A 27,570-nucleotide genomic window follows, 5' to 3' on the forward strand; every position below is an offset into this window, starting at 1 on the left:
CTAAAAATGATGAAATAATTATTGATATTCCTGTATCTGTAATGTATTTGCAAGTTAAAAAAAATCTGTGTTTTGTTTGTCCCACTCCCCCCCCCCCCTAAAAAAGTTAGGCCTCTCGCTGGATTGCAATGATTGTGATGATTAAAAAACTTTTTTTTTAAATTTAGCTTTGTCATAGGGGCCCAAACTAATTCGCATCCATAAGGGGTTAATTTTTGCAACAAAAAAAAATAATTGGAATTTGCATTTAAATGACTCATTACTGTAAGAGATCATGGATACCTTTATTTCGAATGTCAGACTTCATTAGCATTCCTTGGCGATCACATTCTTGTTTGTATTTGTACACAAAATTAATTGTATGATTTTGGGATTTTGCACAGTGCGGACTTCATTTGTATGCGTAGATGTGTGTGGAAGATCTAGACAACCTTCCACTGAAGATAATACAAGCCCCCTGTTATCCCAATAGGTGGGGGGCTTTCAGAGCCGGAACCCCTACTTGTCTGACCTATGGTTATGCCATAAATGCTTCAAATGTCGCAGGTAGTGGTGTTGTGATGCAAATTTGAGATACGATGCAGCAGAGTTAAAAACATACATAATGGGGGAAATTTACTAAGCCCGGCATTTCTCTGCGCCAGGTTTGATACAAAATTCACCGGTGGCATAAAGCACTGAATACATGAAGAGGTACACACATCCCCGGCAGCTCCATGCACCTAGACAGAAATGTATGCCAGGTCCAACCTGGCGTACAGTTCTGGTATAATTTATGTCAGTTTCTGGTGTAAATTATATGTAAATCTGTCGGTCGGGAGCGTCCACAACCCCTCCTGAAAGCCCCACCCACTTTTAGAAAAAGCGGTGAGTCAAGGTAGAAAGATGAAAAGTCCCAAATGTAGCACAAATAAACTTTCAGCCTTATTTTACACCAGAAACTGACATAAAAGGCCCCGAAATGTGCCCCATTAAATATATATGTATATATATATATATATATATATATATATATATATATATATGATTTACCGTATATTTCGCTTTATAAGACACACCGCTATTTTTGAGGGGTAAAATAGGGGAAAATATTTTTAACGCACCCAGGGACAGCACAGGGGATAGTGCCAGGCGACAGAGCAGAAGGCGCAGCAGAGGTCTGAAATACCAGAGCTCTGTGTCACAGCGGCACTTGTTCGGCAGGAGGAAGGGAAGAAGCTAATTGGTGGAGGCGGGGGAGCAGCAGCAGTTCCTGCTGGCGCTCACCACCAATCAGCGGCACGTATGGGCGGCAGTGGGGAGGAGAGAGAATTGGTAACTGATCGCACATTTGTTTGCGCGACCGCGTTTCAGTTAGCATGATCGCGCGTTTAAACTCGCGATCTTGCAAAAAAAATGGCGATGTGACAAATTTCGTCACATTCGCTTTATAACACACAGCGACTTTTTCTCCATACATTGGGGGGAAGAAAAGTGCATTTTATAAAGCGAAAAATACGGTGTGTGTATATGTATGTATGTGTCTATATATATATATATATATATATATATATATATATATATATAAATTAATAATGCAAGTGAATAATGATATAATAAGCGAGCGATTTATTTTACCGTGAGATTACCTCACAGGAGCTCCGACTAACTGAATCCTGGGATCACTAATATTTTGAATGTAATACGAAACAAGAGCAATAACAGGAAAAATAGTAACAGATATACTGTACAGCATTCAGTCCCGTTGCACCAAGATACAGATGCATAACATAACACACAGTTCCTTTAGAGGTGAATATTCCAATATGGTATACCTTTGCAATGTCCCTTTAACCCCTTCACGCCCCAGACCATACAATTACGTACTGGGCATGCTGGGTTAGTGTGAGCAGGATTGGGGGCCGATCCTACTCCATACATGGTGAGTTCTGGCTGCCTTTGACAGCTGACACCTGCCCACAACAGCCGCCATCCGCATGTTCTTTTCTTGCCTGCTTCACGGACGAGAAATGGGACAAGCCAATCCATGTGAATGTGCTGTGTCCGTGTATATCAGACAGCAAACAGACGGGTTTCCATGTGCTGTACTGAGTGAGTTGGATCCGATCTTCTCCGTACAACTCGCACTTACGGCTAGTGTGCACCGAGCCTTAAAATGGGTTACCCTATTTTACATCACTACAGATAATTCATCTTCCCTTCTGTCAGTGAATGAAAACATTCGCTATTTGGGTGCTTTGACAAATGGCGGAAAATTCCATCCCAAAATCTGTAAGTCTAACATGAGGAATTTGCCATGGATTTGCTCTGGACTTGGAAAGGGCAAATTCTGCAGAAAATCAAAATGCACTGCCGATTTTGGATGGGAATTTCCCATGGTACAGTTTCTGCAACCCTTTTTATCGAGAGGCTACAACCTCTAACTGATGCAGATGCCTACAGGTATGTGCACACAGCAGAATCCACATTAGATTTTTCTACACGGTGGAATTCACTGCAGAATTTTATGTCTGAATTCCACTTTTAAAAAACGTGTCAAAATCTGCATCCCTCTGACGCGATTTTTGGCGCAAATCAGTGAGTGGAATTAGCCCTCTCAATGGGTAAAATCTATGTGCAGAATTCCGACGTGGAAACTTATGTTCCCATATCAAGAAGTGACATGTCATTTCACATCGAAATTCTTTACGTAGATTTTGCCCATCGATAGGACAAACTCCATATGCAGATCTGCGCTAAAACTGAGTCAAAAAGATCAGGAATTTGATGTGGTTTTAAGAGGTGAAATTCACATGGAATTTTCCGCTATGAATTCCGCCATGAGAACATACCCTCACTCCTTGATTCAGAAGCAACGCGATTTTCCGTGTCAGAATACCGCACGACAATTTTGCCCATTGACCGGGCTCGGACAGATGCATATTCTGAAGCAGTTTTTAGTTTCGGGATTGACATGGAAAAGATAAAAATTTGGATGTGGTTATTAGAGGTGAAATTCATATGGTCACTTCTGACATGTGAACATACCCTCACGGTTACCTCGAATCCACGCTACACGTTATAGAAATGCGGCACCTTCCCCTGATTGCGCATCTGGACATCAGAGTCTGATGAAGCAGCATCTTGCTGTCACGCGTTGGAAACGTTCAACTAAGTGCTATTTTTTTTTTTTTGCAAGAGTTTCCAGGAGACCTTTGTGGCTCCTGGGAGACTAGCCAACTCTTCCAGGACTCTGGGAGGTCTCCACTACTTCCGGGAACCTCCTAGACGTTCCAGGTTGGTGTAAGTTGACAAGCATACCAACTCTACAATGGTGAACATTTACTAGTAAAACAGTATGCCAAATCTTATGTTTTGTTACGAAGAGCCCAGCTCTATTATTTTGCATTAAACTCTGGTAGGTGGAGAAGCTAGCTACTTCCTCCAGCACAGTCTAGCACGTCCTCTTTATCAGTTACGGACATTTCATCACCAGTATTAGATCACTTTCTTTACATCTTTTCATGACACATGTGGGAGGGAAAAGGATTTACTCATTGGGATTGATTGTGTGACCAGGTGACATTTAAATTACATTAGCCTACCAAAAGGATTTGGACCCCCCACCTTATCAGTAGAATGGATTGTGTCCTATTAGCAGATCACATGTCCTAAACCATGCTACATAAGATGCAGACTCTTGGAGGTGTCAGCCATAGGTTGTGATGGGAACTGCACACTATTGGATATAAGGGTTATGCCGCTGCACACAAGCCGTCCGTAGTGAAGTTCAATGCATCATCCCATCTACAATGGTGCAAGGAGAGTCGTCAGTGGACAGTTAAGCAATGGAAGAGCGTTCTATGGAGTCATGAATCCCACTATTTCATCTTCACATCAGATGGATGTACCTGGGTGTGGAGGATGTTGGGGAACACCTTCTACCTGAGTGTGTTGTGCCAACAGGTAAGTACAGCGGAGGTTACGTTATGGTCTGGGGATGTTTTACGTGGCATGGTCTCGGTCCGTTGGTTGTAGTAACAAGAACCATGAACACAGAGGTAAACTTTGTCATTCTACACACTAATGTGCTGCTGACAATGTGGTAATACTCTGGGAATGGTCAGCCATACTTCCAACAAGACAACGCGCCTTGTCAAAAATCCAATGCTGTTTTAGGTTGGTTTGAGGATCTGGACGTTCTACGATTGGACTGGCTGCACAGAGTCCCGACCTGAACCCTACTGAACACATATGGAATAAACTGGAACATTGGGTCAGAAAATATAAACAGCGTCTATCTTTTTTGAGAGAATTCACCAGACGTTTGCAGGATGAATGGAGGGAAATACCAGATGACTTGTATCAGATGTTAGTAGAAAGTATGTCATGGGGAGTATCCAATGTTATTAGGTCCAAAGTAGCTCCACTAAGTATTAATATATGGAAATAAATGCTACTTTTGACTCTTGCTCCAATGTACAATTAGTGTTGGTAGGATAGTGTAGCTCTATGATTGCTTACATGGTTGACAGGAAGTTCTATAGCTGTAAGTCAACTACTTCCTGTCCCTTTAATAAATGAAGCGAGATCATCATTGACATGGTGGTATAATATTATATATGCGTTGTTTTAATTTTTTTAATGGATTCAGCGTATATTTGAGTCTGGTAATGATATTCGCAGCACCGTACTGCACATAAACGCTAATTCCTTCCCTAATTGTAAATGCTGGTAACCTTTCATTCCATTACGGAGGGAGATTGTTCTAATTGGCCGCAGAATCTACAGAAAATGTAAATATAATTAAAGTTATTAAATGTAACTTAGTGTTCGTCTGCAGTTCCCAATTCATTAAAATCTCAGCGTCTTCATTGGTCGGCTGGTCGGCGGCTTTGGCTATTCCTTTCAGTAACTTGCAGAAAATCAATGTATTAGATAACGGTTGCAGCTAATGATCTATTTCCCCTGAAGACACGCCGCGCGTCGATCCTTCGCTACTCGTAACGTCCTTTATTAAAAAATGTGAGCATTTAATATATTGACATATCAGTTGTAGTCAAGAGTCGTCCTGCAGCGGACGTGTGTCAGGGTGGAAGATTCGATTTTGTTACTGGGAGGAATTAAAGGGACATTGCAGGCAAAATGTACATACTGTGTTATATGTAGTGCAAGCCCTGAGCAGGCGGGTATGACACATGAAATCAGAGGGCAAAGTACAATGCAAGTGACATGTCTGTTTAAGTAAATATTTGCATTTCCCATAAAATGACCATTTTTGTAAAATCTTTTCCTCCTGTAAATGTATGAATAAATGGACAGTTGGGTGGTATCATTCCCTTTGTGACGGCCCGTCCACACTTGAATTTTTATGTATGTTTTCATGTAAGTATGTGAAAAGCGTACATGAAAAAAAGTATAAAAACGCACGCATTTTTAGGCATACATTCATGTTTTTAAATTGTATGCGCGGTTTACATTTTAATCAGTTTTTTTTATATGAAAATCGTATGTTTTTCACTGTAAAACTTTTTATTCTAAAATCTTTCAAGTTCAACACTTTTTTTTTTCCTTTAAGGTATTTGGTCACAAACAAAACGTTTCCTTAGCAACAGGGAGAGGAGCTATCTTTACAAGTGGCTCCTGTGCACTCGCAGGCTGACAAATCTGCAGACACTGTGGTAATGATCTCCACAGTCTCTACCTCTCCTGTGGGGTGGGGGTTACACATATTATATTAGGTTTACTCATTAATTGGCCAGAATGTCTGAATCATCCTGGGAGAGCAGACGGAGGGGTATTCAGATACTGCCTCCCTGCTAATTTGACTACAGACTGTGTAATGTAACACAGGAAGTAAGGGCAAGGAAGAGCATGGCAGTGAACTACTGGCAGAATGCTAGGCTCGCTACTCACCCCCTTCATGAAAGTGGATTGCAAACAGCAGGGCAATAGAAAAATGAGAATACCACCAGAAATTATACATGAAACAGTGTGCAAACAGCAGCAAATGAGCGGCAAAGGAGCACCTGGTTTATTTTAGAAAACTTGTTATAAATTTCTGGTTGCCTCTAGCTACCACTAGGGGGAGCTTAGGAGCTTACTGTATACTGTATTATTGTACAGTTTGATGTATAGCCAGTATACAGTAGGCACCTAAGCTCCTGCTATAGTAGTGGCTGCATGCTGCAGACAGACAGCATTTTATTATTTAATTCCATTTCTATGTAGGAAATTTGGAGTTCTGTGTCAGAAAAACAAAGCTTGCAAAATCTGTAACAGGGCCCCTCTATAATACTGGACTATTCTTATGTGATATAGAGGGGCCTTTGGGGCCCCCTAAGGCTTCAGGGCCCGGTAGTGACTCTGCTACCCCTGGAAAGATGACAGGTTACCTATAAATGATACAGTCCATGGTTAATGCTACAGAGGACTAAGTGCACTATATTTCATTTTTCTCACAGTTTGGCCGGACAGAAGTTATTGACAACACACTGAATCCAGACTTTGTCCGCAAGTTCGTGTTGGATTACTTCTTTGAAGAGAAGCAGAACTTAAGGTTTGATGTGTAAGTATTTTACAGCATTTCAATGACTATTTATCTGCAATATAGTGGATAGAATTATTGTAAATACCACCATTATGTAATTCCAAAAAAACTATTCACCTCCTAACCTTCTGCCTCATAGAATGCAACCCCTTAAGGACCAGGCTGTTTCAGTCCTAAAGGACCGCACACGTTTTAGGGATTTCACCTGTGTGGTGGTTTTAAGGCCTTTTTTGTCTTCAACTACCAAAATTTTTTTTTTGCTTTTTTTCGTGACATAAGTTTATTTTTTTTCCATGTGTTTTATTATAGGTAAAAAGCTAAAAAAAATTAAATTTATAGTTGTTTACTTTAAAAATTTGTATATTTATGCTAAAATAAAGTACAGGAATGGGATCCTCATTTTGTTTTGGATGTTTTGGCATATATTTTGTACAGTCTCAGATTACAGTGTGGCAGTTTTAGGTTGGTGTCGGCAGTGGGTTGTTTACTTTTTTTATATAAATATATTTTTAATTTATTCTAGAATTCTTTTTACTTATTTTTGTAACTATTTTTTACATCTTTGTCCCCCATGATGTCATATAAGGCTTCTGGGGGTCATTCATACTGTCATTTTTTCCCCTATTTCACATTTTTCCACTGTAACTGGGGCGTCCATAGGAGCAACATCCATAGAAGCCCCTGTAGAGACAATAGTCACTGGCAGAGCTCATCTGGGTCTGCTAAGACCCTACAGCTTTGACGTGACAATGGTCCGGGTCCAATAGAAAAAATGGCACTTCAGCTTTCTCTCTTCACTACATATCACTTATCGAGCACTATGTAGACCACAAATGAGAAGGCAGAAGTGGTTAAAAAAGCTTCTGCCTTCTCCTCCAGGTCCTTGGCTGCCACTGACATCTGAGGACCCAACCTGCTCCTTCGAGATTGCAGGAGCTTTAATCCTGCGCCACATTTTTACTATGGTGCAGGGTTAAAGCCCAGGACCAATGCCCATATATTTACAGCGCTGTACACCTGTCCAGGGGTTGTGTCTGGTATTGAAGTTCAGTTCCATTAATGTGAATGAGGCTGAGCTGCAATACCATGCACAACCTGTGGACTGAAGTGGCGCCATTTGCGGACATGTTTTCCTAATACTCCGTAACAACTTATCATTAGAGATGAGCAAGTATACTCGTTTCGAGTAATTACTCGATCGAGCACCGCGATTTTCGAGTACTTCTGTACTCGGGTGAAAAGATTCGGGGGGGCGGGGGAGGCGTGGCGGAGCGGGGTAGCAGCGGGCAACAGGGGGGAGCCCTCTCTCTCCCTCCCCCCCCTCCCCGCTGCAACCCCCCACTCACCCACGGCGCCCCCCGAATCTTTTCACCCGAGTACGGAAATACTCGAAAATCGCGGCGCTCGGGCGAAAAAGGAGCGTGGCCGAGTAGGTTCGCTCATCTCTACTTATTACCCATCCACAGACGCCTCGAGTATTCCCATATGAATGGCTTTTGGTTTTCAAAAGCAGAAGCAAGTGTGTCAAGTGTCGCCCCCTCAGGCGTACGCTAGGCATAACACAAAGCGTGGAGCATATGTATTATATGTTTGCAATAAAAATTCTGGCATCAAAAAGTTGCAGTTTTGGCACAAACGCTAAAAGTGCAACTTTTTGAGTGTCTACGCTGGCACCTGCTACATATATAGTAAAGTTCACATGGCGTGTCAACTTTACTATAATTTATGCCAGAAATTGGCGCAAATAATGGTTAAAAGCTAAGTCAGTTTGTAACGTGCATAAATTTCAGTACAGCGCATGCTGGTTCCGCCAGAGGCGTCGGGGATCTTTCCTGCCCGCCCGCCTCCATTCACAGTAAATAGGCGGTTGCTCAAAGATTGATCGGCTCTTGTTTAAACAGCCTGACAGTCACTTGGTTTTCACTTCTGATAAAAACCAGGTGACTCCGACAAGTGAGCGATTTGTCGCTCAGTACCCAGATGGTGGCCGCTTGTACATGGGATGATTAATGCCTGAATTGACTGTTTGCAGCAATAATCAAGGAGATAATCACCCGTGTTATGGTACCGGTGGGGCTAATTCACACAGATGTATGCGTATTGTGCAACGTATTCACCGACAGAACCTTGCCTATTCCCTCCATATTTCGGCTATGTTCTTTTTTTTATTATTATTTCATACGCAAATACACAGTAAATAAGCATATATCATGCATTCACTGCATATTTGTGCTTTCTCTTTGACTTCAATGAGCTATTTTGGTCCATCATATGACCAAAATAGGACATACGACTGAAAGTCACATGGGGAATACGCTTGTCTATATACCACAATGCAAATCAATGGAGATTCAGCACTGCATATTACATACATACGTAAAAATACGCACGTAATACACAACACAAGTATGTCCATGTGAATGAGCTTTTAGACTGGTGTCTGAAAGCAACAATGTAAGTAAATATGAAGATGAATTCTGTAAGGTGGTGGTGTAGAAAAATGTGTCTGAACTGCAATAACCGATACAACCTATGGACAAGAGGGGCGCTATTGCTGCAAAATAAGCAGACCTTTTTTTTTTCAAATGTTCTGCAACCCCTTTAAATTATTCTTGTAAACATTAAAATACATTAAAGGTTGCCTGCATTTTACATTTTTTTACCCTTTATCAATCACGTCCTCATCTGTTACAAATCTGGAGGAGGACGACAGTTCGATGATAGTATACACCTACATGATGACTAGGACATGTATGTTTGTATTGGGGACATAAGAGAAAGTGGGACAGTCAGGATCTATGGAGAGATATTTGTTACTGTGGCAACAACATCCCCGATCCTGCTGGCAGGACGCCGATTAACCCTTCAGTGCCAGAGGGGCCGTTATCTATTTATAATACATCTGATATGTAGGTGACCTGTATACACCACAAAGATTACAGTACTGTTCAATAAATCACTGCAGACAATTACTGAGATAGATAGATAGATAGATGATAGATAAATATGATATTAGATAGAGAGATAGGAGATAGATATGAGATATATAGATAGATATGAGATAGATAGATATAGTTACATATGATAGATAGATAGATAGATAGATAGATAGATAGATAGATAGATAGATAGATAGATATGAGATCGATAGATGATAGATATTAGATAGATATATTAGATATAGATTAGAGATGAGCGAGCACCAAAATGCTCAGGTGCTCGTTACTCGGGACGAAATTATCGCGATGCTCGAGGGTTCGTTTCGAGTAACGAACCCCATTGAAGTCAATGGGCGACCCGAGCATTTTTGTATTTCGCCGACGTTCGCTAAGGTTTTCATGTGTGAAAATCTGGGCAATTCAAGAAAGTGATGGGAATGACACAGCAACGGATAGGGTAGGCGAGGGGCAACATGTTGGGCTGCATCTCAAGTTCCCAGGTCCCACTATTAAGCCACAATAGCGGCAAGAGTGGGCCCCCCCCCTCCCAACAATTTTTACTTCTGAAAAGCCCTCATTAGCAATGCATACCTTAGCTAAGCACCACACTACCTCCAACAAAGCACAATCACTGCCTGCATGACACTCCGCTGCCACTTCTCCTGGGTAACATGCTGCCCAACCCCCCCCCCCCCCACGACCCAGTGTCCACAGCGCACACCAAACTGTCCCTGCCCAGCCTTCAGCTGCCCTCATGCCACGCCACCCTCATGTCTATTTATAAGTGCGTCTGCCAGAGGAGGGACCGCAGGCACACACTGCAGAGGGTTGGCACGGCTAGGCAGCGACCCTCTTTAAAAGGGGCGGGGCGATAGCCCACAATGCTGTACAGAAGCAATGAGAAATATAATCCTGTGCCACTGCCATCAGGAGCTTCACACGTGGGCATAGCAATGGGGAACCTATGTGCCACACACTATTCATTCTGTCAAGGTGTCTTTGCATGCCCCAGTCAGACCACGGTTTTTAATTCATAGACACAGGCAGGTACAACTCCCTATTGTGAAGTCCCTGTGAACCGACAGCATGGGTGGCTCCCTGGAACCCACCAGCGGTACATAAAAATATCCCATTGCATTGCCCAATACAGCTGAGGTAGTAATGTCGTGCTTAATGCAGGTGGGCTTCGGCCCACACTGCATGCCCCAGTCAGACTGGGGTTCTTTAGAAGTGGAAACAGATGCATTTATAATTCCCTGAGGACCCACAGCATGGGTGGGTGCCAGGAAGCCACCGGCGGTACATAAAAATATCCCATTGCATTGCCCATCACAGCTGAGGTAATGTCGTGCTTAATACAGGTGGGCTTCGGCCTACACTGCATGCCCCAGTCAGACTGGGGTTCTTTACAAGTGGACAGATGTAGTAACAACTCCCTGTGGACCCACAGCATGGGTGGGTGCCAGGAAGCCACCGGCAGTACATAAATATATCCCATTGCATTGCCCAACACAGCTGAGGTAGTAATGTCGTGCTTAATGCAGGTGGGCTTCGGCCCACACTGCATGCCCCAGTCAGACTGGGGTTCTTTAGAAGTGGAAACAGATGCATTTATAATTCCCTGTGGACCCACAGCATGGGTGGCTCCCTGGAACCCACCGGCGGTACATAAAAATATCCCATTGCAGTGCCCATCACAGCTGAGGTAGTAATGTCATGCTTAATGCAGGTGGGCTTCGGCCCACACTGCATGCCCCAGTCAGACTGGGGTTCTTTAGAAGTGGAAACAGATGCATTTATAATTCCCTGTGGACCCACAGCAGGGGTGGGTGCCAGGAAGCCACCGGCGGTACATAAAAATATCCCATTGCATTGCCCAACACAGCTGAGGTAGTAATGTCGTGCTTAATACAGGTGTGCTTCGGCCCACACTGCATGCCCCAGTCTGACTGGTAATATGTACCTTAACAGTAACCTCGTTGGTGGTAATGTGGTGGTGACTGCGGACCTGGTAGCGCGGTTTAATGTAGTTGGTTCTCGGAATGTGGCCCGGATTAAGTGGGCCGTGGCGGGGGGGATGGTGGTGGTGCTCTCTTGTTGTGTCGTTAAAGGTGAAATTCTTGGACTGCCACCAGACGGACCAATGCAAAGGTATTTGCCAAGAATGTTTTCATTGTTGGAGGAGGAGGGGGATGTTTTGGAGGCACTATGTGTCCTCTACACGTGTCCGTTGTTATATGCACCTTAACAGTAACAGCGTTGGTGGGAAATGGCCTCGCCGCCATCATGTCTTTGTGAAGCCTCTGTTTCCACACCCCAGTGACATACCATTAGCAGCGGTATAGGCAGAGCCCAGAATTATTAACATTTCAGCGGTAGCATTAGGGACAGGCCCCACTAACATATCACTAGCAGCAGTATAGGGGGAGCGCAGTCTTAGTTCCATTTCAGTAATAGTAGCACTCAAGACAGGCCCCAGTAACATTCCCATTGCAGCAGTTTAGGGAGATAACAGTCTCTTTCACATTTCAGTAGCTGCAGTATAGACAAGGCCCCAGTTACATTTATGTAGCTAAAGTGTAGGCCAACCCCACACACCTTTCTGTACCATGAGTGCAGGCGAAGAACATAGAAATTACTATGATTACACTGTAGGTGAGGGCCCCAAAAAATTGGTGTACCAACAGTAGTAATGTACCTCAGAAAAAATTGGCCATGCCCAACCAAGATGGCAGGTGAAACCCATTAATCGCTTTGGTTAATGTGGCTTAAGTGGTAACTAGGCCTGGAGGCAGCCCAGTTTAACGAAAAATTGGTTCAAGTTAAAGTTTCAACGCTTTTAAGAGCATTGAAACGTATAAAAATTGTTTAGAAAAATTATATGAGTGAGCCTTGTGGCCCTAAGAAAAATTGCCCGTTCGGCGTGATTACGTGAGGTTTCAGGAGGAGGAGCAGGAGGAGGAATATTATACACAGATTGATGAAGCAGAAATGTCCCCGTTTTGGATGGTGAGAGAGAACGATGCTTCCATCCGTGGGTGCAGCCTACGTATTGCTTAGGTATCGCTGCTGTCCGCTGGTGGAGAAGAGAAGTCTGGGGAAATCCAGGCTTTGTTCATCTTGATGAGTGTAAGCCTGTCGGCACTGTCGGTTGACAGGCGGGTACGCTTATCTGTGATGATTCCCCCAGCCGCACTAAACACCCTCTCTGACAGGACGCTAGCCGCAGGACAAGCAAGCACCTCCAGGGCATACAGCGCGAGTTCAGGCCACGTGTCCAGCTTCGACACCCAGTAGTTGTAGGTGGCAGAGGCGTCAGGGAGGACGGTCGTGCGATCGGCTATGTACTCCCTCACCATCCTTTTACAGTGCTCCCGCCGACTCAGCCTTGACTGGGGAGCGGTGACACAGTCTTGCTGGGGAGCCATAAAGCTGTCCAGGGCCTTAAAGACTGTTGTACTGCCTGTGCTGTACATGCTGCTCGATCTCCGCACCTCCCCTGCTACCTGGCCCTCGGAACTGCGCCTTCTGCCACTAGCGCTGTCGGATGGGAATTTTACCATCAGCTTGTCCGCCAGGGTCCTGTGGTATAGCAACACTCTCGAACCCCTTTCCTCTTCGGGAATGAGAGTGGAAAGGTTCTCCTTATACCGTGGGTCGAGCAGTGTGTACACCCAGTAATCCATAGTGGCCAGAATGCGTGCAACGCGAGGGTCACGAGAAAGGCATCCTAACATGAAGTCAGCCATGTGTGCCAGGGTACCTGTACGCAACACATGGCTGTCTTCACTAGGAAGATCACTTTCAGGATCCTCCTCCTCCTCCTCCCCAGGCCATACACGCTGAAAGGATGACAGGCAAGCAGCATGGGTACCGTCAGCAGTGGGCCAAGCTGTCTCTTCCCCCTCCTCCTCATCCTCCTCATGCTCCTCCTCCTCCTCCTGAACGCGCTGAGATATAGACAGGAGGGTGCTCTGACTATCCAGCGACATACTGTCTTCCCCCGGCTCTGTTTCCGAGCGCAAAGCGTCTGCCTTTATGCTTTGCAGGGAACTTCTTAAGATGCATAGCAGAGGAATGGTGACGCTAATGATTGCAGCATCGCCGCTCACCACCTGGGTAGACTGCTCAAAGTTTCGAAGGACCTGGCAGATGTCTGCCAACCAAGCCTACTCTTCTGAAAATAATTGAGGAGGCTGACTCCCACTGCGCCGCCCATGTTGGAGTTGGTATTCCACTATAGCTCTACGCTGCTCATAGAGCCTGGCCAACATGTGGAGCGTAGAGTTCCACCGTGTGGGCACGTCGCACAGCAGTCGGTGCACTGGCAGAGTAAACCGATGTTGCAGGGTCCGCAGGGTGGCAGCGTCCGTGTGGGACTTGCGGAAATGTGCGCAGAGCCGGCGCACCTTTACGAGCAGGTCTGACAAGCGTGGGTAGCTTTTCAGAAAGCGCTGAACCACCAAATTAAAGACGTGGGCCAGGCATGGCACGTGCGTGAGGCTGCCGAGCTGCAGAGCCGCCACCAGGTTACGGCCGTTGTCACACACGACCATGCCCGGTTGGAGGCTCAGCGGCGCAAGCCAGCGGTCGGTCTGCTCTGTCAGACCCTGCAGCAGTTCGTGGGCCGTGTGCCTCTTATCTCCTAAGCTGAGTAGTTTCAGCACGGCCTGCTGACGCTTGCCCACCGCTGTGCTGCCACGACGCGCGACACCGACTGCTGGCGACGAGCTGCTGCTGCTGACACATTTTGATTGCGAGACAGAGGTTGCGTTGGAGGAGGAGGAGGAGGAGGAGGGTGCTTTAGTGGAGGAAGCATACACCGCCGCAGATACCACCACCGAGCTGGGGCCCGCAATTCTGGGGGTGGGTAGGACGTGAGCGGTCCCAGGCTCTGACTCTGTCCCAGCCTCCACTAAATTCACCCAATGTGCCGTCAGGGAGATGTAGTGGCCCTGCCCGCCTGTGCTTGTCCACGTGTCCGTTGTTAAGTGGACCTTGGCAGTAACCGCGTTGGTAAGGGCGCGTACAATGTTGCGGGAGACGTGGTCGTGCAGGGCTGGGACGGCACATCGGGAAAAGTAGTGGCGACTGGGAACTGAGTAGCGCGGGGCCGCCGCCGCCATCATACTTTTGAAGGACTCCGTTTCCACAACCCTATACGGCAGCATCTCAAGGCTGATAAATTTGGCTATGTGGACGGTTAACGCTTGAGCGTGCGGGTGCGTGGCGGCGTACTTGCGCTTGCGCTCAAACACTTGCGCTAGCGACGGCTGGACGGTGCGGTGCGAGACATTGCTTGATTGGGCCGAGGACAGCGGAGGTGAGGGTGTGGGTGCAGGCCAGGAGACGGTAGTGCCTGTGTCCTCAGAGGGGGGTTGGATCTCAGTGGCAGGTTGGGGCACAGGGGGAGAGGCAGCGGTGCAAATCGGAGGCGGTGAACGGCCTTCGTCCCACCTTGTGGGGTGCTTGGCCATCATATGTCTGCGCATGCTGGTGGTGGTGAGGCTGTTGGTGGTGGCTCCCCGGCTGATCTTGGCGCAACAAAGGTTGCACACCACTGTTCGTCGGTCGTCAGGCGTCTCTGTGAAAAACTGCCAGACCTTAGAGCACCTCGGTCTCTGCAGGGTGGCATGGCGCGAGGGTGCGCTTTGGGAAACAGTTGGTGGATTATTCGGTCTGGCCCTGCCTCTACCCCTGGCCACCGCACTGCCTCTTGCAACCTGCCCTGCTGCTGCCCTTGCCTCCCCCTCTGAAGACCTGTCCTGAGTAAGCGTTGCAAACCAGGTGGGGTCAGTCACCTCATCGTCCTGCTGCTCTTCCTCCGAATCCTCTGTGCGCTCCTCCCTCGGACTTACTGCCCTTACTACTACCTCACCGATAGACAACTGTGTCTCATCGTCATCGTCCTCCTCACCCACTGAAAGGTCTTGAGACAGTTGCCGGAAGTCCCCAGCCTCATCCCCCGGACCCCGGGAACTTTCCAATGGTTGGGCATCAGTGATGATAAACTCCTCTGGTGGGAGAGGAACCACTGCTGCCCAATCTGAGCAGGGGCCCGAGAACAGTTCCTGGGAGTCTTCCCGCTCCTGAGCATGTGTCATTGTAGTGGAGTGAGGAGGCTGGGAGGAAGGAGGAGCAGCAGACAGAGGATTCGGATTTGCAGCAGTGGACGGCGCAGAACTGTGGGTGGACGATAGGTTGCTCGAAGCACTTTCTGCCATCCACGAGAGGACCTGCTCACACTGCTCATTTTCTAATAAAGGTCTCCCGCGTGGACCCATTAATTGTGCGATGAATGTGGGGACGCCAGAAACGTGCCTCTCTCCTAATCGCGCAGCAGTCGGCTGCGATACACCTGGATCAGGAGTTCGGCCTGTGCCCACACCCTCACTTGGCCCTCCGCGTCCTCGGCCGCATCCACGTCCTCTAGGCCTACCCCTACCCCTGAGCATGCTGTATTACCAGTGATTTGATTTCCCAGGCAGGAAATAAATTGGCGCAAGCCTGCTGTTAAACGTAGCTGGCTGCGTATGATTTCTTTACGTTCTCCACCCACCACACACGTACCCAGAACGCTGAGGACTGTCAGAGGCAGGCCAAATAGAATGTTTTCCCTTTTTTTTAAAGGAAAGGCCCACTGCGTATATTCAATCAATAATAAATATGTCTTCTGGCCCTGCAAATGTGTCACAGAACTGCAGGGTTGCAGAGTTATTAAGTACAGCAGAGCAGTGATTTCCCAGGCAGGAAATAAATTGGCGCAAGCCTGCTGTTAAACATAGCTGGCTGCGTATGATTTCTTTACGTTCTCCACCCACCACACACGTACCCAGAACGCTGAGGACTGTCAGAGGCAGGCCAAATAGAATGTTTCCCTTTTTTTTTTAAAGAAAAGGCCCACTGACTATATTCAATCAATAATATATGTCTTCTGGCCCTGCCTACACAATTCTGTCCCTGTAGTATTACTGCAGGGCGCAATGCTCTGCACAGCCGATTTTGAAAAAAAAAAAAAGCAACACTGCTAACAGCAGCCTGCACAGTACTGCACACGGTTAAATGTGGCCCTAAGAAGGACCGTTGGGGTTCTTGAAGCCTACACTCACTCCTAACACTCTCCCTGCCTAACCACCACTTCTGTCCCTGTAGTATTACTGCAGGGCGCAATGCTCTGCACAGCCGATTTTGAAAAAAAAAAAAAAGGGCAACACTGCTAACAGCAGCCTCCACACTACTGCACACGGATAGATGTGGCCCTAAGAAGGACCGTTGGGGTTCTTGAAGCCTACACTCACTCCTAACACTCTCCCTACAGCAGCTCCAACACAACAGCACTTTCCCTCAGCTAACTCACAAGGCATCTGAGGCGAGCCGCGGGAGGGGCCGATTTTTATACTCGGGTGACATCTGATCTCGCCAGCCACTCACAGCAGGGGGGTGGTATAGGGCTTGAACGTCACTGGGGGAAGTTGTAATGCCTTCCCTGTCTTTCAATTGGCCAGAAAAGCGCGCTAACATCTCAGAGATGAAAGTGAAAGTAACCCGAACACCGCGTGGTGCTCGTTAAGAGTAACGAGCATGTCGAACACCCTAATATTCGCCCGAGCATCAAGCTCGGACGAGTACATTCGCTCATCTCTAATATAGATATATATGAGATAGATAGATATGAGATCGATAGATGATAGATATTAGATAGGTAGATAGGAGATAAATAGGAGATATATAGATGTATGTGAGATAGATATAGTTAAATATGAGAGATAGATAGAAGATAGATAGATTGATAGGAGTTAGATATGAGCTAGACAGATAGATAAATATGAGAAATAGATATGATATTAGATAGATATGAGATAGATAGATAAATAAATATGAGAGATAGATAAATATCAGAGACAGATATGAGATGGAGATAGATAGATTGATAGATATGAGATAGAGAAATAGATCTCTATCTCATATCTATTCAGCACAACCAATCTCAATGCATAGAGGCGATACAGGAACCAAGCTCATAACATATATACAGCACCAAAACTAAACATAAATACAGCACATACTAAACTCAGTGCGTACATTACAAGAACCAATCTTCTAAAATAAATACAGCGCCATAACCAACCTCAGTTCATAAATACATCACCAGAACCAAACTCATAGGATAAATACTGCACCAGAATAAGCTCATCTCATAACTACAGCACCAGAACCAATCTCATCACCTAAATATAGTAGTAGATCTTAATATAAATACAGCCCAATAACCAAGCTAATAGCATAAGGATAGCAGTCTTTGTGTTGCGGGGGTGCTGATGGGCTGACAGCAGTACTTTGGAAGATCAGAAGGTAGGAGACAGAGCCAGGTGGAGGATGATTCATTTAGCTCCACAAGACTACAACATGGAGGAAAAAGATCATCTGCTTTGGCAGACCTATGGGGTAAGATCAACCCCAGCTTACATCCACGTTTTGCTCCACTTAAAACTGGTGGCCAAAGCCCTATGCGAGCATACGGTTCACAAGTAGCTACGGCTGGACATACATGTTATTACTGTTGGTTGGTTCTGGTGCTGTATTTATGCTATAAGCTTGGTTTTGGCACGGTATTCACTGAGCTGTTCTGTTGTGGTATGCTGCTATCTTGTTGCCTTTTGCACAAGTAGAATATAGGCAGAGTGCCTATCAGCGTAGTATATGTATATATTTATTTTCTTATGACATGGGAGGGGAGTAGAAGGGGCGCCAAAATAAAAAATTCTGCACAGGGTGCCATCTAACGTGAGCCCGGTACTGGTAACAGGAGATGATTTTCATATACTGGGGTTTCTGTTTCTGCTATTGCCTATGATCATCATGATGAGTACGTTTTATCTTCTGACATGTTGGGATCCCCTTGGCCACCTGCAGCCATATGTGCAGGCACAGATGATGTAAATGAGCTATCTAGTATCTGAGCCCTCAGCAGGGACTTGGATGGAGATTCTGGATGCTGAATATTAATATGTTGAGGGACCAGCATGAAGAATTCGGGAGGAGATTCTCACCAGGAGAGAACTTGTATCGACCTGAGAACCTGGAGGAGACGCGCTCATTTACTTGTCAATCTTTACGTTTTTCATGTCAGGCCAAAAAAAGCTCAATGCTGTTAGGCGAGAAAATGTCAGTATTTCCATCGTGTTCAGGATCTGTATACACACAGGGACTCCAGGATGTGTAGAAATACAGATTCATGTATATGGATGCCGCTATCTTATTGGGAGCTGTTCAGGGAATGCAATCAATTGTTTTGACCATGTTTTATACTTATCTGCTATCCACAGGGGCTCCAATGTCCCTGCCGTATGAATGGGATGACTGTCACTGTCACTCTATTAATCTCTATGAGAATGCCAAAGAGAAGAGGATGGTTTTCAGATGGCAATTTAGCTCAACTTTTGCATGTCAGTTCTTGCAGTCACTTGGTGCTTCATTGGTGGCCTCCATTACCAGCCTTAGCTACTTGTGATCTGTGCGATCACAAAGGGTTGTAGGTACTAGGCAGATGTAGCTGAGGGGCAGATGCCCCTCTTGGGTCTGGCAGCGAGATGACCACCTTCCTCCATGCGGCAGCATCTTGTGGAGCTGCATGAATCATCCTCCTAGCTCTAGTTAAGCCCCTCTGAGGCTCAGAGGTGTCACTGTCAGCTGATCGGCATCCTCAAAACACAAATGCTAGGAGTTTTACAACTGTATTAATGTTATAAGCTTGGTTCTGGTGTTAAATGTATATTATGAGCTTGGTTCTGGTGCTGTATTTATATTATGAACTTGGTTCTGGTGTTGTGTTTATGTTATGAGTTTGCTTCTGGTACAGTATTTATGTACTGAGCTTAGCTTTTGTGATGTATTTGCTTCATGACCTGGGTTCTGGTGCTGTATGTATATTATCAGTTTGGTTCTGGTGCTGTATTTATGCTATGAGTTTGGTCCTGGTACTGTATTTATATTATGAGCTTGGTTCTTGTACATTATTTATATTGCTAAGTGATTATATTTATGGGCAACAATCGACTGACAGCAGCACCTCAGGACATCAGTGGGGGGGGGGGGGGGAGAGTCAGGATGGTTCATGTAGCTTCACAATTTACTGCAGGATAGGGAAAGAAGGTTGTCTGACTGGGTGGACCTAAGGGGAACGATTGCCCCCCAGCCTATATCCACTTGGTATGCCCCCCCTACAAGCTGAAGGCTGGCATCCTGTTTGACTGCTTTGTTTGCATATAACCAAGGCCAGCAAAACCCCAAGAGGTTCCTCAATTCCTTATACTACTGAACACCTACAAGATGAAGGAGCTGTCAGGGTGACCAGATGACATAGAAGTTAATCCCCATGACAACTAATATGTCTGATAGGAAATAATTATCATGTGGTTGCTTCCTGTCAAAGATGCTAAAGACAGGAGTAGAAACAGCTGAGCTTATGAGGAAATACATGTAGAGCTCAAGGAGCAGTTAAGTTCTTATTTTGGACTTCAGCTCTGCTTTAGTAAATCTGTTATTTGACTGCTGTAAACTCAGGCGAAAACGTTCCTCCAGCAGTACAACAGAGATACCATAAAATCTCCAGTGTGTAATAAATATGAGATGATTCTGCAGTCTGTGTCTGAGTCTACACAGCAAAGCGTAGCTGTGAGCTGCAAATAATGAGAGGCATCAACCTATTGTGAGCACTCTAGTGGTCAGTGTTGGAACTCCACTATAAGAATTTATGTGTGATTCATTATTATTTTTTGTAAAGTTATGTAACCCATATCCAAAGTTCTTTAAGTACAGTTCTAGCTTCAACGTTCTCTCTTCCTCCCCTTATGGCTTTCTTACCTAGCCTTGCATAGTGTGGAGTTTTGCTGTGGTTAATTATATTTCAAGCAGAAGGGTGAGGACTGTTTATGGTCTGGTATCTGGAGCAATAAGATTATTTGTCCCCTGAGATGATAAGATACCCCTCAACAGCAGCAAGCAAATAACTATATTGTATTGTGTGTAATTAAATTCATCGACAATGGGATTTGTAATGTGCGCAACCCACATGTTTACTGTAATTATTGTTATTTATGCAAGTACAGATACTGCAGCGCTGCGTACAACTAGCTGACACACTCATATAAGTGAAGTACGGCAATTTCCGCTTGTCCAGATTGAGTGTCTCATCTAGACTGTTGTGCTTACTGAATTGTTTGAATTAAAGGGGTTGTGTTGTCTGCTGCATGTCAGCCTGTGGTCTGCTGCATATACGTGTCAGTCTTTACTGTAGTTATGGCATTATATTCATGACTCAGGAAAAGAGCTGAATAAATTATCCACCTCTACAGCTAGGAACATGTTTGTAAAATAAGTCTTTTCTGTCTTCAGGCTCATTCACATGAAGGAATTTGTGCAGCTAACTATTAGAACCAATGGTTTCCTATGGAAACATTCAGACAAAGGAATTTTAGCAGCGCAAAAATAAAAATAAAAAAAATTGCACCTAAAACATAGGACATAAGCGACTGAAATTGCCTGCTGCGTGAAAATATAGGTCCTGACCTATGTTTGGTGCGCAAAGCACAGAAGCCTCCATAGACTCTTATGGGGGACTATGCAAGCTGGCTAGCAAAGGGAGATGAAGGGATTTCCCCGCAGCGGGGATAGAGATGAAAGGAAGGCCTGGGGGAACCCACATCTTCTCCGTGGGGCTTCCTTTCAGTGCAGAAAGACGGGGATGAAGAGAAGCCCCAGGGGAACCCCCTTCATCGCCAGAGACTCCCTTCATTTCAGCAGGGCTGGTGGGATTCTCCAGCAGTGGGGCTGGAAGAATTCCCCAGAAGGGGAGCTGGAGGGATTTCCCCATAGTGGGCAGATAGGGGTTGCCCTGCAGGGGAGAAGGAGGAATTTCCCCCATAGCAGGGAGAGAGGGGTTTCCCTGCAAGGGAGCTGGAGGGATATTTCCGCTGTAGGGATTCCGCTGCAGGGGAGATGGAGGGATCTCCCTGCTACGGGGGAATCCTTCCAGCTCTCCTTCAGGGAAACCCCTCTCTCCCGGCTACAGGGGAATCCCTCCTTCTCCCCTGAAGGGGAATCCCTCCATCCTAGCTGAGATGACAGGAACATCCATTGATGAAAAGAAGCCCTTCGGGGCTTTCCTTCATCTCTCTCTCTCCTACCGGATCAGCTGCACTTAGTTAGGGCTTAAACATATAGGCGAGTTTTGGCCCATTAGGCTGGCATGATAATCAGGGCCGCATAACTGGACGAAACAAAGTCATTGATTCCAATGGTTTTGTTTATATTAGTGGTATTATGGTTTGTTATTACAACGTGCAATAGTTCCAATAGTTAGGGCTCAAACAGATGGGCAATATTTTGTCCCATTATGCCACCATAAAAATTTAGTTTTCACTATTGGGATTCTTGCCCGTTGTTATTACGCGCGAGAAAAGATAGGACTTGCCCTATCCTTCTCGCACATAGTTAATACAACATGTGAGAAAGATAGGGCAGGACCTATCTTCCCACTTTCTTTTCAAATTCGCATGCAATAGCGAGCCGGACGGGAAGAGATAGGACCTGCCTTATCTTTCCCGCATGTAGTGCTCTGGCACGGAATTTGAACTGCTGTCGAGGGAGAAGAAATCTCCCTCATTCAGGCACAACTACACTCTGTGCCGGTGAGCATAGTTGCACCTACGGCAGTGTGAATGAACCCTAAGGGCACCTACCCACTGGTGTTTGTGATTTTCGTGCGTGAAAAACGCAGCGTTTTCCGCGCATTTTTGGCGCGTTTTCCACGGCTGTTTCGCGGCATTTTCGCGGCTTTTTCGCGCCTTTTCCGTTAATTTCCATTGACATTCATGGGTGCATTAAGAGAAAAATAAGGACACATATGCAACTGACAGTTCCTATGTTAAAAATTGCAACGGACTGGAAAAAAAAAAACGCAAGTGGACAGGAACACATTCAATTCTAATTGCTCTTGAGAAAAAACACAAAACGCAAAGGAAAAAAAATCGCCAGTGGGTGGGAGCCCTAAGGGCTGGTTTACAAAAGCATATTTGCACTGAAGTACCAATTTCTTCAGCAGTATCTAGATGAGATTTTGAAAAACCTCATGCACTTTGTTGCTTCTGTAAATGCTCAACGTGATTTGGATCGGGTCATCCTGACCCATTTTTTGACAAAAAATGTGTGTGTGTGCAACAGCATGTATGTCTTTGTCTATGAAAGTGGCCAGTGGTTAGCACTGTTGCCTTGCAGTCCCATCAAGCACAACATCTACATGGACTTTGGAAAACTCATCCAGATGTTGCCCTTGTCAGATTTGAACCCACAACTCCAGGACTGCAAAGCAGCAGTGCTAACAACTGAGCCACCTGAGTCTGTTCTGCTCTAGAGGAGGGGAAAAGCAACAAGAATAATTGCTGTGTAGACTCAGACACAGGCTGCAGAGTCATCTCATATCTATTAGGTGCTGGAAATGTTATGGTATCTCTGTTGTACTGCTGGAGGAAAGTTTTCACCTGAGTTTACAGCAGTCAAATAACAGATTTACTAAAGCAGAGCTGAAGTCAAAAATAAGAACTTAACTGCTCCTTGACCTCTATATGCAGCACCTGTGTGCTGTATTTTCTCTTAGGGCTCCTGTCCAGGGACGACGATTCGCCGCCAATAAATCACCGTCTAATCACGCTGTCTGAAGCTTTCCATAGCATGCCGCGATTTGCCACTATTCTCTACGGTGAGCCTATCTATTAGATAGGCTCACAGCAGAGACCTGACAACTCTCCCCCCTCATTCCCCGCGGCGGAATATCGCTAGCGATATTCCACCTTGGCCGTGGATAGGGGGCATTAGTGAAGTCGATATTTATTCCCATTGATTTTGGTTGAAGCCGATCAACACCAATTATGCCCCTCCCCTATAATCTAGGTGTATATGTGTCAGTTTTTACTGTAGTTTTGACATTGTATTCAAGATTATACAAGATCAGGATGAACAGTGGGCAGGTTCAGTAATATGGCGACATATTAAATGGGGCATATTTATGTAGAATAGTGTTTCATACGTCAGTCTATGTGCACCCAGCTACAAGCGACAAATATATCAGTTACATGAGCCTTTTAATACATTTATCATATCTGACGACACCTACATGTGCCAGATGAAAACCCACGCCAGCTCCAAGCTGAAGAAGGTTTCTAGTACAATGTACATGGTTTCTGGCATACATTATGCTAAACGTGATAGACTGAGCATGCCTATTCTCCTCCCCCAACACTAGACCCGCCCACTTTTTAAAGAAAGAGACAGGACCCAGTGCAAATTCCTGAAAGGTCACAATTTTGTGCGTCAGAGAGATTTAAAAGATTTAAGAGATGTGTTCTTTTTCCCATGAAATTGTGCATTGACCTCTGGCTGGCTATAGGTGTGCAAAGGCGCACTAAAATAAAGCATGCTGCGTATGAAAATCAGAATGATCCTATTGGAAAAAATGAGTTTTGATAAGTGTTTTGCTCTAGGACCCTATTGTACTGCCTCCAGCTTGGACATAAGATGTGATACGGTCGGGCATGGAGGCTCTAGTACCCTGTTGTACCACCTCTAGCTTGGATACAAGATGTGATATGGGTGGGCACTGAGGCTTTAGTACCCTGTTGTACCACCTCTAGCTTGGATACAAGATGTGATACAGGTGGGCATCGAGGCTCTAGTACCCTGTTGTACCACCTCTAGCTTGGATACAAGATGTGATACGGGTGGGCATGGAGGCTTTAGTACCCTGTTGTACTGCCTCTAGCTTTGATACAAGATGTGATATGGGCAGGCATCGAGGTTTCAGTACCCTGTTGTACTGCCTCTAGCTTGGATATAAGATATGATTCGGGTGGGCAATGAAGCTCCAATCCCCTGTTGGGATGCCTCTAGCTTGGAGACAAAATGTGATACGAATGGGCATGGAGTTTCTAGTACTCTGTTGTACTGCCTTTAGTTTGGATATAAGATGTGATACGGGCGGTATGGAGACTCCAGTACCCTGTTGGCCACCTCTAGCTTGGATACAAGATGTGATACTGGCAGGCATGGAGGCTCTAGTACCCTGTTGTACCGCCTCTAGTTTGGATACAAGGTGTGATATGGGAAGGGGGGCATCGAGGCTCTAGTACCCTGTTGGGCCTTCTCTAGCTTGGATATAAGATGTGTTATTGACAGGCATGAAGGCTTTAGTACCCTTTGTACTTCCTCTAGCTTGGGTACAAGATGTGATATGGGAGAGCATGGAGGATCTAGTACCCTGTTTTACAGCCACTAGCTTAGATACAAGATGTGATACAGGCGGGCATGGAGGTTTCAATACCCTATTGTACCGCCTCTAGCTTGGATAGAAGATGTGATATGGGCGGGCATGGAAGCTCTAGTTCACTGTTGTACTGCCTCTATTTGGATACAAGATGTGATACGGGTGGGCAAGAAGGCTCTAGTACTCTATTGTGCTACCTTTAGCTTGGATACAAGATGTGTTACGGGTGGGCATGGAAGCTCTAGTACACTGTTGGGCCACCTCTGGTTTGGATACAAGATGTTATATAGGCGGGCATGGAGGCTCTAGTACCCTGTTGTACCACCTCTAGATTGGATACATGTGTAATACGGGTAGGCATGGAGGCTATAGTACCTGGTAGGACTGCCTCTAGCTTCGATAGAAGATGTGATACTGGTGGGAATGGAGACTCTAGTACTCAGTTGGGCCACATCTAGCTTGGATACAAGATGTGATACAGGCAGGCATGGAAACTCTAGTACCCTGTTGTACCACCTCTAGCTTGGATACAAGATATGATACGGGCAGGTATTGAAGCTCCAGTACCCAGTTCGGCTGCGTCTAGCTTGGATACAAGATGTGATACGGTTGACCATGGAGGCTCTAGTACTATGTGTACCACCTGTAGCTTGGATACAAGATTTGATACGGATGGGCATGGAGGCTCTAGTACCCTGTTGGGTCGCCTCTAGCTTGGATACAAGATGTAATACAGGCAGGCATGGAGGCTCTGGTACCTTTTTGTACCACTTCTAGCTTGGTACAAGATGTGATACGGGCAAGCATGGAGTTCTAGTACCCTGTTGTACCGCCTCTAGCTTGGATACAAGATGTGAAACGGGCAGGCATGGCAGGTCCAGTTCTCAGGCTTGGATATAAGATGTGGTACAAGCTGACATGAAGGCTTTAGTACCCTGTTGTACCGACTCTAGCTTGCATACAAGATGTGGTATGAGCTGGCATGGAGGTTCTAGTACCCTGTTGTACCGCCTCTAGCTTGGATGCAAGATGTAATATGGATGGGCATGGAGGCTCTAGTACCCTGTGGGGCCTACAAGGGCATGGAGACATACATGTTCTGTATCATATCCTGTGGCATATCGCTCCACATGTGCTGCAACTGAGACTCCAGATTGTGCAACCACGCCTAAATCGTGATGTCTGGTAACCTTAGCCACGCAAGTGTGACAATGTTGTGGGGACATTCCTGTGACCCCCTTGTGTGTGCGGCCGAGCATTATCCTGCTGCCTCTTGGAAGCTGCCATGAGAGGAACACATGTGGCTGACGGATGTCCTGAACATATCGCTGAGCTGTCATTGTCCCTCACACCACTACTAGAGGTGATCAACTGTCGTATACGAAGCCTCCCCCCCCCCCCCCCCCTGACCATCACACCGGCAGGGGGCAGTGTGCCGCTCCACAGCAAAGGCAGGATTGAGTCGCTCACCCCTAGGTCTCCAGACAGGAACATGGCCATCGTCAGTTCCCAAACTAAACCTGGATTCATCGCTGAAGACAACCTGGTTCCACTCTGTAGCGTCCAGTTTCATTGCTCACTACACCACTAGAAATGAAAGCAACGGTGGGTGTCAAAGACAAGACACATAATGGGTGCTGTAAGACCAAATGTCCTTCAGTCAAGCGCCTGGAAATGGTACTGACAGACACAAAAATCAGAATTGCGGACATTGACGGTGCGTGCAGTGTTGTCTTCTAACAAGTCTCATTATAACTGGAAATAAAGTGCAAAAATTTCAATATAGCAGAATTATGCAAATTCATATGTTTTATATTTAGCGCAGTCCAAGGTGTCTTTAAATTTAGCTTCATTCACCCTTACAGGAATGAAAAATCTCTCTGACTTCTCAGCTTCCTATGGCGCCAAAGAAAATCACCTTCGTACCTCTACCAGAAAATCTGTCATCTCCTCAAAGCGTCAGGAAGCTATTAGCATAAATTAGCATGAGACAAGAACGGCGCACATGGCTCCAAAAGTTAATGCTCTAAAGCCGTCACGTTATAAATGACCATGTAGCTGGCAGCGCGCTCTCCTAACTACGCCGGAAAGTGTGAAATTATTCCAATAGCCTTGCGAGTGGCAGAATGCATGAGTGACACTTGGCAGCTCAGTAAATCCCAGAGGTACGGTCCATTCACTGGCATGCAACAGAAGTTTGACCTTTTCGGCCCAGCGCCAGAGAAGAAAGGGTCGGATGGTGGGTTCGCGCTGTCACTCAAAGGCTGCTGAGACTTGTTCTATGGTTTGTCATCAGCATCCCAGACGCTGCTAAATATTTATATGTTGTTTCTAAGAGGAAACCTGCAGCTTGCTGAGGAGAATAAAGCACCCCCCTTCCCCGCACAGCACAGTCTTTAACAATGGCGCTAATAATATTCCTAATCTACCTAACACCAGAGACCTGGAAGCTTCCATGGACTGCAATCAGAGCCGCAGATCCACTTTAAAACACTTGTAGAAGGACATTCTGTTCCTCCTGGTCTTTTTGATTTCTGAATATAATGCAAAACTACAGTAAAAACTGACACTTCTAAAGCCAAATAATATAGATGATTGAGATAGGAGAGTTGTGAAGGATCTTGGGGTAGAATTACCTTTCACATGGGACCACTGTGCTTATCCTGTGCTTAGTAAATAGAGACGAAGCGGGGGGAACGCTACTTCCTATAACACTTCCAGTTCTGACCTCAATGAGTAGTCAGAAGTGTAATAGGGAGTATTGCTCCCATTGATGACACAGTCCA

At 45.7% G+C, this 27,570-nt stretch overlaps 1 protein-coding gene across 1 annotated transcript in view; it reads left to right on the forward strand.

The window, feature by feature from the left end:
- CPNE9 (copine family member 9) overlaps positions 1-27,570 on the forward strand; it is a 271,252-nt gene that overhangs the window by 76,469 nt on the left and 167,213 nt on the right. The window contains exon 4 of the mRNA XM_066596738.1: positions 6,444-6,547. Within this exon, the coding sequence (XP_066452835.1) occupies positions 6,444-6,547 (104 nt within the window). The remainder of the gene's footprint in view (positions 1-6,443; positions 6,548-27,570) is intronic.

This window comes from Eleutherodactylus coqui, chromosome 3 (genome assembly GCF_035609145.1).
Source record: "Eleutherodactylus coqui strain aEleCoq1 chromosome 3, aEleCoq1.hap1, whole genome shotgun sequence".
NCBI lineage: Eukaryota > Metazoa > Chordata > Amphibia > Anura > Eleutherodactylidae > Eleutherodactylus > Eleutherodactylus coqui.